This window comes from Molothrus ater, chromosome 1, assembly GCF_012460135.2.
Source record: "Molothrus ater isolate BHLD 08-10-18 breed brown headed cowbird chromosome 1, BPBGC_Mater_1.1, whole genome shotgun sequence".
Classification (NCBI taxonomy): Eukaryota; Metazoa; Chordata; class Aves; order Passeriformes; family Icteridae; genus Molothrus; species Molothrus ater.
The window spans coordinates 152,160,789-152,171,737 of record NC_050478.2 but is presented as its reverse complement, the minus strand read 5'-3'; the positions used below and the strand labels follow the sequence as shown (position 1 = coordinate 152,171,737).

At 49.1% G+C, this 10,949-nt stretch overlaps 1 protein-coding gene across 4 annotated transcripts in view; it reads left to right on the top strand.

Moving 5' to 3' along the window:
- The first annotated feature begins 82 nt into the window (after positions 1-82).
- ZC3H3 (zinc finger CCCH-type containing 3) overlaps positions 83-10,949 on the top strand; it is a 137,394-nt gene continuing 126,527 nt past the window's right edge. For 3 of the 4 annotated variants that reach the window (XM_036397118.2, XM_054518596.1, XM_054518580.1), the window contains exon 1: positions 10,116-10,189. In XM_036397118.2, the coding sequence (XP_036253011.1) occupies positions 10,144-10,189 (46 nt within the window). In that variant the 5' untranslated portion in view covers positions 10,116-10,143. Of the gene's footprint in view, positions 171-2,367; positions 3,022-10,115; positions 10,190-10,949 lie in introns of those variants that run through there. The other variant, XM_036397127.1, reaches the window with a different exon arrangement.

Here is a 10,949-nt window from a genome sequence, read left to right as displayed (position 1 = left end):
CGGGATTGTCTCATGCAGGAGAGGACGGAACCAAAGGGCCGAAAGCTTCCCCTGGGGATTTTTCTGGGATCGCCCCGGGCGTGGGTTTTCCTCTACGGACGAGCGGAGCACGGCCAGGACACGCAGCCTCCGGGATTGGCGACAGCGGGGAGGAAAAGGCCGGGCTGGAGGTACCGTGACCTTCGTGTCACCAAGGCTGGATCCGGCCCTGGCGCTGGCATCCAGCGGCGGTGGGAAAAGACAACGCCGGCCTTGCTTGCGGATGAGTTTTTGGATGTGGGGAGGAGGAAAAAAATCCAGCCCCACAAAAAAAAAAAAAAAAGGAAAAAAAAAAAAAAAGCCAAGTCACCCCAAAAGTGATGGTGGTGAGGTGGCAAAAATCCTCCTCCTCCTCCTCCCTCTCTCCCCGGCCTCCGGGCCGAGCGGGGCCGGGGTTTGGGAATGGGGTGTCGGGAGGTGTTTGGGAAGGTTTGGGGAGCAAGCGGGATGGCGGTGGGAAGGGATGTGGGATGCGGGGTTGGGGTGGTCGGTGGTGGGTGGGGAGGTGGGATGGGGGGGAGAAGGGGAGGGGGTTCCCACCGCCCGCCCGCCCGCCGCCCCTTTTTTTTTTTCCCTGCTGCTCCTTAATTTCGGGCTGATGAAATGGACGCCCGGAGGAAACTGCAATCACACATGGCCGGAAAGAGATCAGAAAGGAATTTAAAAAAAAAAAAAAAAAAAAAAAAGATCTTGGAGAAAGGAAAATGCGAGCCGGGGGAGGAGGAGGGGGGGGGGGTGTTTGTGTGGAAAAGATGGCTGAGGGTGACATCTAGAGGAATTCCAGATGGGAATCGCATTTGGGGGTGGGGGGGTTATCCCGGCACAGGGGGCACCCTGGGATGGGACTGCCTGGGTGGAAAAGTGGGGGTCTTTTTTGGGAAAAAAAAGGGGTTAAAGGAAAGCAGCTGCCGTGGGTTTAGTTCCTGGCTGTCCCTTAGCTGATCTGGGAATGAAGCTCCAGGAGGGATCGGGATTGGAATCACTTCTGTCATGAGTTTTGTCCAGCCTCAGCTCGATGGGAAGGGGGTGGGAAGTGCAGGGTGGGGAAGGAACATATGGAGGGGGGGCGGGGGGAAGGCAGCAGGGCACAGGGATTGGTGTCACAGCCCCTGTTTTGTCCCTTTGATGGATTCTGGGTGGAAAAAGACCAGCTGGTGCTCTGGGAATTGCGCAGGGATTTGGGGGAGGCAGAGGGTGAGGGGGGACCAGGGTTGACAGGGGATTCTTTCCTGGCTCCACCCTTTGGGAATTTGGACCAGAAGGGGATTTTGTGGTGCTGGCTCTCCCTGGGGAATATTTGGGATCCTAGTGATGGATGCTATAGGAGTGCCAGTGATGGACGCTCAAGAACTTGGGGATCCCAGTGATGGAGGCTCAGGAACCCAGAGATCCATGTCCCAGGCTCATCCCACAGTGTGGGAAGGAGGAAAAGGGGGAATTCTGCCCCTCTGCCTTGCTCAGGTGAGACCCCACTTGTAGAGCTTCCTCCAGCCCTGGGTTCCAAGAGCAGAAGGATGTGGAGCTGTTGGAGCAAGTCTAGAGGAGGCCACGGAGATTCTCTGAGGGCTGGAGCTCCTCTGCTCTGGAGCCAGGCTGGGAGAGCTGGGAATGTCCAGCCTGGAGAAGAGAAGGCTCCAGAGAGACCTCAGAGCCCCTTCCAGTGCCTGGAGGGGCTCCAGGTGAGCTGGAGAGGGATTTGGGACAAAGGATGGAGGGACAGGACACAGGGAATGGCTTCCCACTGCCAGAGGGCAGGGATAGATGGGATATTGCGAAGGAATTCTTCCCTGTGAGGGTGGTGAGGAGCTGGAATGGAATTCCCAGAGTAGCTGTGGCTGACCCTGGATCCCTGGAAGTGTCCAAGGCCAGGCTGGATGGGGCTTGGAGCACCCTGGTCTAGTGGAAGGTATCCCTGCCTGTGGCAGGAGGTTGGAACTGGATGCCCTTAAAAAATCCCTTCTAATCCAAATTGTTTTGTGATTCCATGACCCCAGTGGGGCTGGATGGCCGTGGAGCAGGTTTGCACCACCTGGCAGTAGCTCAGTGAGGATTGGGATATTTAGGATTTTACCTCCATGAGGATTGGAATTGCAGAGAGAGAGAAAAAATATCTCCATCTTTCCACTGTCTGCCTGCAAATCTCCACTTCCCCAAAGAACTTGTGGACATACAGGGTGGAAAGGAGATCGTGAAGGGATTTTATTTTCCTTGCTTTATCCATGAATTAACTTCTGTTTCCCCCTCCTCCTCTGGAGCAGAATAAGCTTTTGTTCAGGGCAATAAGCTGCAGAGATAGTGGCTGCTTGTGTTTATGTTTTCCATTTCCAGGCAAATCCCATTTCAGAGCCCCCCTGAACGCCAGGCTGGGAACTGAACATCCCGATCGGAGCAAGCTGCGGTGGATGGAGGATCAGAATAGAAGATTGTTTTTCCACATGGGGCTGAGCAGCCAGGGTTTGGCTTCTGATGTCCATCCAAAACACGTGGGTGGGGAAGGAATGCTCTGTTTTCAGTCAGCAATGGAATCACTGGTTTAATTTTAGCCTCTCCAGAGCAAAGCTTGAAGAAAGGAGTTCCCAGAGTAAAGCACCCTACGGAGGCTGGAGGGGGATGAGGAGCTGGAGTCTCCATGAGGCCCCCAGGAATAGTGGTGTGCCCCCAAGCTGGTGCTGCTGAGCACTCAAAATTCATGGATCTTCTTAAAAACCTGGATGTGACTCATCTGTGCAGGTCAGGAGAAGCGCTGGGACATCCTGGAGCTGTTGGGAGGACAAGGAGAAGCCATGGATGTGCCAAGCTCCATCAAAAGGTGCCCCACCAATACACAGGGAGCTTCAGTGGGTGAAATGTCCGGACAAATTGGTCCCAGGAGGAATCTAGCAAATTGAATTCCCTCTGTGACTTTTGGATGTGCATCAACCTCTGTTTTGCTGAGTGGTGCTGCCCACAGAACTCCAGAGATCCAGCTGGGAGAGGAATCAGGTAAAAAAAATGCCAGGAAGGTCTGGAAAATTCACTTCCTTCTTCCTGAACATCCTTCCCTCTCATCCAGGGCTTGCAAAGGAGCATCTGATGCCACTTTGCCCTCAGCTTTTCCAGCAAAAGCCACGGCTCAGATTGTCAGGAAGTTTGCTTCCCCTCTCTTTCGTGCTGTTGTGAAATTTCCTGAAACCAAAAGGATTTGCAAATGTTTTTTCACAGGAACACTGGAGCGGCAGGTCCTGCAAGGTGGGAATTTTGCAATGGCAGCTGGTGGTGTAACTGCATTAAATTGGGATAAAACCAGATCCCTGGATGGCCACATGCTCCTGGAAGAGTTCTGCTAGGCAATGCTGATGATCCAAACCATATTCCCAATCCAAATATTTACAATTGGCAGTGTATGGATTTTTTTCCCAACCTTTCCAAGCAGGGAAAAGTCCAAGGCCCAAGCACTTGGGGAGCAAAGTCCTCTCCCCTTCACAGCTGAAGTTGGATCAATACAGATGTTTTCACATGAACAAATATTTTTGGGAATTCTGCCACGGTTTCCTGTTGGATTGATTCTATCCCTCGGAATTGGCAAGGGAAAAGCCATGATTCCATTGCCAGGCTATGGTGGAGTCATATCAGAATCATGGAATGGTTTGGGTTGGAATGGACCTTCAAATTCACCCAGTTCCACCCCTTGCCATGGGCAGGGACACCTTCCACTGTCCCAGGTTGCTCCAAGCCTCATCCAGCCTGGCTTTGGACACTTCCAGGGATGGGGCAGCCACAGATTTTCTAGGAATTCAATCGCAGCCCCTCACCACCCTCCAAGGGAGGAATTTCTTCCCAGTATCTCAGCTATCCCTGCTCTCTGGCAGTGGGAAGGCATTCCCTGTGTCCTATCACTCCATCCCTTGTCCCAAGTCCCTCTCCAGCTCTCCTGGAGCAGCTTCAGGCACTGGAAGGGGCTCTGAGGTCTCCCTGGAGCCTTCTCTTCTCCAGGCTGGACATTCCCAGCTTTCCCAGCCTGGTTCCAGAGCAGAGGGGCTCCATCCCTTGGAGCGTCTCCATGGCATCCTCTGGATCTGGCTCCAGCAGCTCCACATCCTTTTACTGTTGGGGACCCCAGAGCTGGGTCCTGTGAATCTCTGTGGGTTCCTTTCCTCACTCAGTAAAGGAAACTCATTTTGCCATTGGATGTCACAGCCCCCACTATCCCATTCCCAAAGAGCATAGGATTTAGTATATTTTTGGATTAATTGATTTGTAGCTGAGGTTTTTGATCCATGGTTGGTCCTTTTGCCTCCATGGAATTGCCAAATGAGCCATCCTGGATTCAGTGGTTGAACAAAGAGGAGAAAGAAGAGGATTTGTTCTCTCTCCCCACTTGAAATACCCTGGAAGGGAATTCCTACTGGGAATGACAATGACATGGAAGCACAGAGATCATGCCTCTGGTCTCTCCCTTTCCCAGACATGTGGATTCAGGTCTGTGTGCAGCTCCTGCCTTGGCAGTGCCACTGGAGGCAAGAAACATCCCCAAAAAACAGACACCACAACACAAAACCAGCACCCACTCAATAAATGACAGCAGCTTTTCCTTTAGAATCCTGCAGCCATTTCTTCTCCCATTTCTGACATTCTCCTCTCTGTTTTCCATCTAACCCAGGAGACATCTCCTTCCCTTGAGCCCTATTCTGGAGTCTTGCTGTTATCAGCAAAAAAATGTGAGTCGAGAGTTTGTTTGCCCTTGGGAAGCACTTTTTTTTTTCCCCATTGGAGTTAAAATAGGAAAAACATTTTGTAGAAGAAGCAGATTTCTTCAGTGTTAAATAATTGCTGAGCTCCTCTCAGAGCTGGGGCTGTGTCCATGGATTTCTGCAGGAGTGGGAGGAAGGGTTTTTAGTAGGGCCTGGAGCAACAGGATGAGGGGTGATGGATTTAAACAGAGAGGGGAGAGGTTTAGATTGGAGATGAAGAAGAAATTGTTCACTGCAAGGATGGTGAGAGGTTGGATCAGGCTGCTCAGGGGATTTGTGCATGCCCCATCCCTGAATGTTGAGAAGAAGAAAGGGGAGAAGGGGAAGGAGAAAGAAACAAAGAAAAGGAGAAGGAAAAGGAGAGCGGGGAGGAAGAGGAGGAGAGAAAGATGGGAAGGAGAAATAAAAAGGAGAAGGAGAAGGACAGGAGGAAGAGGAGGAGAAGGAGGAGAAGAAGGAAGAAGAAGAAGAAGAGGAAGAGGAGGAAAAGTCCTGCACCCAGATCACATCCCATGAGTCCATGCCATGGATGGTGCTGGCACAGCAGGGAATGGGTCACTCACCTCCAGACTCCTCCCAATCCTTCAGGAAAAGGATGCAGGGAACAACCACTGACCTTGGGACTACACAGGTTTTAAACCTTCGCTCTCTTGATTTCCCACTTCCTCCTGAATTACACTTTAATTAAGGCATCTCCCTGAAATCTTGACACAACAATCACAGAGACTCAAGAGTGCTGGAAGACATTCCAGGAAAGCTGTAGCTGGCCCATCCCTGGAATTGTTCCAGGCTGGGTTGGACAGGTCTTGGAGCAGCCTGGGATAGTGGAAGGTGTCCCTGCCCATGGAAGGGGGTGGAATTCCATGACTCTGAAGGTAGGTCCCTTCCAACCCAAACCATTCCATGATTCCATGATGTCCCACACATGCTGTTCCTGCAAATGGATCCCTGGGTGTTTCAGGATCCAGGGATCCTCTGGCACACTTGTCACTGGATCTGCACTGGGATAATATTTGAGGACATTGAAAGGATTTATTTTTGGGCTGAATGAGATAATTTAATTCCTCTTCCCTGTGTTCCCTTCTCTGGGATGTTTACTCACTCAAAACCCTGCACTTGTGGTTTTTTGGGTTTTTTTTTCCCTCTTTAAAAAAAATTAAATTAAACTTCCAAAGTGTCATAGAAACTTAGTGCTGTGAATTAGAAGTGCCATGAATTCTTTTTGAATATGTTGCTTGTGACAGGAATGGGTTGGAAAGCCAGAAAAAAAAAAAGTTTATTTTAATATTTTAACATCCTCATCTGTCCTTTGCCCTCTGCACAAATCCCAGGGGAGATTTCTGCCAGCTGCTTGTCTCGAGGCAGGATGCTCCTCTTTATTCCCTGGAGAAGATCCAGTTCATGCTTAAAATGCTGCTTCTCCTCTGGACACCCCCATCCCAAAGCTCTCCCGATGGAAAACATCCAAGGATGACCCCAAGTGGTCCAAGATCCTCCAAAGTTTGCATTTTCTCCTTACAAATTTTGGTGTAATTGGTAAAACAGCTTTGAGTTTGCCTTTTCTCAAGGCTGGATTTTGTGGGAGTGGTGGATCCACGGCTTCCCTGGGTTAAAAATGAGCTTTTCCTCCACGTGTGCTGAATTAATTTCAATTCAGAGCAGCTCGTTCTGAGCTCTTTTATGCAAAGCACTCGACTCCCTGTGCCAGCACAAGGGAGGGAAGGAGCAGCTGGGAGTGGAGGAGGATTTTTTTTGGTACAAGTGCCAATTCCTGTCAGTTTAAAGCCATTATGAAACTCTGGGTGGGATTTGGGATCAATTGAAGCTGATCTGAGGCCGCCCAAAGGATGGAGATCTGTCATTCCTGCCTGCCTGGCTCCCAGCCTGTTCCCATGTGTGCAAGGCTTGGAAAAAAGAGAGGATTTGGAGTATTTTTTAGCAGTTTTAGGGACAGACTCCCTAAATTCTTTGTACTTTGAAGCCTTTTCTCCCAGAATAGTTTATCCCAACAAGCTGGTTCTTCCTATATTCCACTTTAAAACATCACAAAACACCAAAAATTATTTACTTAATCTCCCTTTTCAAGCAGGGAAAACGTGGGCTCATCCCAGAGATGTGATTTGATCAGAGCTGGGACAGGCAGAACTCCCTGGCTGCATTAGGAAGTGAGATATCCCAAGGGACAGTGTCTGATTTAAAGGATTTGAGGCTGATAATGGGTTGCTTTTCCAAATGTTCCATCCTGGTGTCGTGTTGCTCCAGCTCCTTGGCTCGGCTTTTTGTTCCCTGAATAATTTTAGGCTGGAGTTTTATCTCCTTTGCACACTTGAGGCTCTGCTGCTCTTTGTTTATGGGCTTTATTCCCTCGGGGAAGAACGAAATTATTTGGAAAACCAGCTCCTTAAGGATTTTCTTCACTTCCACAGCAAATGTGAAGTTTTGAGACTGGTTTTCCTGTGAAACATTTTATAAATGACAGCCAAAGTGTGGGAAATAGGGAATCACGAGGCTGATGGGTGGAATTAACATTTCCTCGCTGGAGATTTTCCTTTGGATCAACAGGAAAATCTCCCCCTCATGCCTGGCTGTGGGAGGACATTGGTGAGGGGAGAGGGGTCAGGGAATGGGGACAGGGAATGGATGGGGACAGCTGGGAGAGCTGGATAAGGCTGAAAGGAGGACAGGGAACAGGAGTCAGGGAGTGGGGAGAGGGGCTGGGGACAGCTGGACCAGGTTAACCTCAATACAGGAGATCCCAGAATCCTGGAATGGTTTATGTTGGAAGAAACCTTGAAGATCATCCCATTCAAATCCCTGCCATGGGCAGGGACACATTCCACTATCCCAGGTTGCTCCAAGCCCTACCCAACTGGCCTTGGGCACTTCCAAGCCCCATCCAACCTTCCTTGGGCAGCCACAGCTTCTCCGGGAATTCTATTCCAGAACCTCACCACCCTCCCGGGGAAGAATTTTTTCTGATATCCCATTTAACCCTGTCTTTTGTCAGTTTGAAGCCATCCCCTGTGTCCTGTCCCTCCATCCCTTGTCTCAAGTCCCTCTCCAGCTCTCTTGGAGTCCCTTTAGGCACTGGAAGGAGCTCTGAGGTCTCCCTGGAGCTTTCTGTTTTCCAGGCTGAACATTCCCAGCTCTCCCAGGCTGGCTCCAAGATTTCCAGTTTCCAAGTAGATAAATTGTGTTTCACACGTTTTGGTAATTGCAGCCTTACTGAAGCCTTGGGAGCTGCAGATGTGGAGAAAGGAGAGAAGAAGAAACTTGGGATAAAATATCACCCAAACCCCAACTCAACTGAACATGGAAGCAAAGGACCAGGGAGAGGTGGAGAAACAACCAAGGCCGGGAGAAGGAAAAACTAGCTCCCCCTTTTCTGTGCAGAACTGTACATAATTCCAGTATTTTGGCTCAGTTTATGGGTCAGGCTCTTGCCTGAAGGTGTGAAGAACCTTGTTTGAGACAACAGTCATGGGAGAAATGCTTCAGCCATCTGATTGTGAAAAATGCCAATCACTTGTTTTTAAAATTTTAAAAGTTCAATAGTAATAAAATGGTTCTAAAAATAGTAATATAATTAGAGTAATAATAATTTGGACAATTTGGATTAGGACAATATGAGACAATAGAAACAAAGAGTTACGGACGTCCGGGTACCTTTTTCTGGGCAAAATAAGCCTGAAAAAGGACACACGTTAACAGAGGATTAAAAACCTTAAAAAACCCTTAAAAACATAACTTGTTGCATATTCATATACCTCATACATGATGCATAAATTCCATTTAAACAAAGGATTCTCTCTGGTCAGCATCAACTTCTTCCTCTTAATCTTAACGGCGTCTTCAGGGCTGAGCAAGGTGAGAATTTGTTAATTTCTTCTGATAATGGAGCAATAAATTCTCTTTCTCTGAAAGATTTAGGTGTCCTGTGACTGCTATCTTGCTGCGAATCCTTTCTTTAAAAAGTATCTTACATAGCATAGTTTCTATTTTAACATTATGTTATAACCTAAAACTATATTTAACACACTACTTAAGAAAAATAATACAGCATAACTTTCTAACATAACACATATAATATTCATTTTAATATTTGCAAAAAAAAAATCATAAAATATGCATTTTTCACATGATCATTGGAGATGGGGACAGCTGGACCAAACAGGCAGGGATGGGGACAGGAGAAATGGGGACAACTGGACCAGGCTGGGATAGGGACAAGAGAAATGGGGACAACTGGGCCAGGCTGGGATGGGGACAGGAGAAATGGGGACAAATGGACCAGGCTGGGATGGGGACAAGAGAAATGGGGACAACTGGGTCAGGCTGGGATGGGGACAGGAGATGGCTGGGTGAAGTTGTGGAAGGAACAGAGGCTGGGAACGAGGAGAGCCATGGTGGCACAGGCTGAGGACAGAAGCTGGGGACAGCTGATGCAGAATAAGATAGTGTGAAAAATGTGTATTTTATGATTGGTTTTTAGCAAATATTAAAATGAATATTATATGTGTTATGTTAGAAAGTTATGCTGGATTAATTTTCTTAAGTAGTGTGTTAAATATAGTTTTAGGTTATAACATAATGTTAAAATAGAAACTATGCTATGTAAGATACTTTTTTTAAAAGGACTCGCAGCAAGATAGAAGCCGCAGGACACCTAAATCTTTCAGAGAAAGAGAATTTATTGCTCATTATCAGAAGAAACCAACTTCTTCCTGCTTCGCTCAGCACTGAAGACACTGTTAGGATTAAGAGGAAGAAGTTGACGCTGACCAGACAGACTCCTTTGTTTAAATGGAATTTATGCATCATGAATGAGATGTATGAATATGCAACAGGCTATTGGTTTTTAAGGGTTAATCCTCTGTTAACATGTGTTCTTTTTCAGGCTTATTTTGCCCAGAAAAAGGTACCCGGACGTCCGTAACTCTTTGTTTCTATTGTCTCATATTGTCCTAATCCAAATTGTCCAAATTATTATTACTCTAATTATATTACTATTTTTGTAACCATTTTATTACTATTAAACTTTAGGTTTAAAAAAAAAGTGATTGGCGTTTTTCACAATAGGAACAGGGGACAGGGTCTGATGACAGCTGGACCAGGCTGAGTTGGGAACAGCGGACAACGGGGGTTCTATCCCAGGCCGGGGACAGAGGCCGGATCAGCCAGGCCAGGCTAGGTTACCCCCAATCCCAGGCCTAGGCCCGGGCTCAGTTTAGGCCGCGCTGTCTCGTCCCCGTTGCCTGGCAACGGTCGCGGAGTCACGTGACCGCTCAAGACCGCTCACGTGGGTCCGTTGGCGTCGGGCGGCGCCGGTTGATGACGTCACAGCGCCGTGGAGCCGTCCGGGAGCTCTGCGGGAATGGAGGAACGGGAGCGGCTGTGCCGGGAGATCCGAGTGCTCCAGGGTGCGGGAATTGGGGGGAACTGGGGGGAATTGGGAACGGGAGCGGCTGTGTCGGGAGATCCGAGTGCTCCAGGGTGCGGGAATTGGGGGGAATCGGGAGAATCGGGAATGGGAGAAGCTGTGCCGTGAGATCCGAGTGCTCCAGGGTGTGAAGGGATTGGGGAGACACCGGGATATGAGAGGACATGGGGAAAAAAGGGAGGGAAGGACGAGGAAAAGAGGCCGGGGCCTGGAAACTGGGAGCGGCTGGGAGCAATGTGAGAGGACCTGGAGTAGGGATAAGGGGAAATCTGGGCATCTTGGAGGACAGCATGGTATTTTAAGGGAGTTTTGGGAATCTGCTTTGGGGCAGGGACAGGTTGTGATGGGACCTGGGGAGTTTTTGGTGGAGGTGGGACGTTGGATTTTAGCGGGGGGGTGGGGGGGTGGGCAGTTGGGGGGAATGTGAGTAGGACGGGGATGGAGAAGATTCCAGAGTGTTGGGAGAAAGAAGGAAAAGGGGAGAAGAGAGGACTCAGGAGTTTTGAGAGAAGATGGAAGTGATCCAGGGAGTACTGGGAAAAGGGGAAAGGGAAAAGACCCAGGAAAGCTGAGTGGGCCGAGGCAGGGAGGGAACAGAGCTCATGGAGTGCTGGGGGATTTTGGGGTCCCCACAGCAGGGAATTCCCACAATTCTGCTCTCAGCAGGATCTGGAACTCTCCTGGCTTCGGGAAGGGGCTTTTCCCTGTCCCACAGCCCTGGGCTGGGAGCACAGAGGTGG